This window comes from Morone saxatilis, unplaced genomic scaffold (genome assembly GCF_004916995.1).
Source record: "Morone saxatilis isolate NCDOM2014 unplaced genomic scaffold, NCSU_SB_2.0 Contig16, whole genome shotgun sequence".
NCBI lineage: Eukaryota > Metazoa > Chordata > Actinopteri > Moronidae > Morone > Morone saxatilis.
Genome location: NW_023339718.1, coordinates 25,610,390 through 25,611,579, shown reverse-complemented (window position 1 = coordinate 25,611,579; position 1,190 = coordinate 25,610,390). Strand labels below are relative to the sequence as shown.

The 1,190-nt window shown below is 51.3% G+C and overlaps 1 protein-coding gene across 2 annotated transcripts in view; it reads left to right on the top strand.

Moving 5' to 3' along the window:
- Positions 1-316: 316 nt before the first annotated feature.
- Positions 317-1,190, top strand: part of LOC118325256 (tight junction protein ZO-2-like) — a 48,646-nt gene continuing 47,772 nt past the window's right edge. The window contains exon 1 of one of the 2 annotated variants that reach the window (XM_035657855.1): positions 317-740. In XM_035657855.1, coding sequence (XP_035513748.1) covers positions 510-740 — 231 coding nt within the window. In that variant the 5' untranslated portion in view covers positions 317-509. The remainder of the gene's footprint in view (positions 741-1,190) is intronic. The other variant, XM_035657856.1, reaches the window with a different exon arrangement.

Sequence of the window (1,190 nt, the reverse complement as noted above, 5' to 3'; positions counted from 1 at the left end):
AGAGAGGCAGGGGGAAAGCAGCAGAATAGTGTGCAGAGTGACAGACAGAGGGAGGAGGGAGGACAGGCAGAGAGTTCTGTTGGGCAGTTCTCGAGCCTGTCTCTCCCTTTGAACCTGTGGATCCCGCTCCTACCTGGCCATGTCATCCGGCCTGCGCAGGAAGTGGAGGAGCGCGGTGCGAGCGCTCAGGACTCTCCGTGGGACGGGAGCAGCAGGAGGAGGAGGCGCTGTGAGTCTGCTGTTATTTTTAGTCTCTCCTCCCTCCCGGGGCTAGGCTAATCCGCCGCTGCATGGGCTTATCCAGATTGGAGGTAGGACACCGAGGCAGAGAGGTTAAGCACTTGCTCCTGTGGGAAGCCTACTTTGGTTGCGATGCCGTCTGAACTACCCAAACTGAGACAGACCATGCCGAAGCAGGATTTTGCTAGTCGAGGCTGTGGGTTTGACAGGGCAGGGGGACCGCGGCTGCTCCGCTCACAGGGGCACTGAGGGAGCTCCTCTGCTCAGCCATGAGTCTGGAGCGGCTGCCGAGCGGCTGCTGCGCCGGCTACCCCAGCTGGCATCGCTGCTGGCAGGCCGAGACGGGCAAGATTGGGGCCTCAGTTGGCTGCAGGGAAGGGGAAGGCAGCGGCGGCGGTGGGGGGGCCAGGATCCAGCTGAGGGGGCTCGACACTGAACAGCTGAAGGGCAGCCTGGTGGTCCTCTACGCACCTGCTGGGAACTCCTGCCTGCTCAGATTGGTGGGACATGCATGTGTGGATGAATGGATAGATAGTAGAGCAGAGTGTGCTGATGTGCTGTGTTACATCCTCAAGGTGTCTTTTAAAGAGTCTGTTAAGTTATATGCATTTATTTTTTTTATAAAATGTAAAAGACTTAAAGAAGTCTTAATAAACATGGTGAATTTAAAGGTGGTTTTATGGTGGGAATATGCATACTTTCAGATGCTGATGTTGTCTTTTAAGGCTTTTTCTGGCATGGAATTGATCCAAATCTCAATGCCAACTGGACATATAAGACCTTTTTTTTTTTTTTAATCCTCTCTTTGAGAAGGATCGGCCATGTGACCGATTCCTCTTATTTAACAGTATTTTGCTGAATTTCTAATGATATTGCTTAGTGGTTCTGACACTAAACGAAATAAAGTTTAGTAGTGTCTATATTGTACATAATTTTTTGGTATTATACAT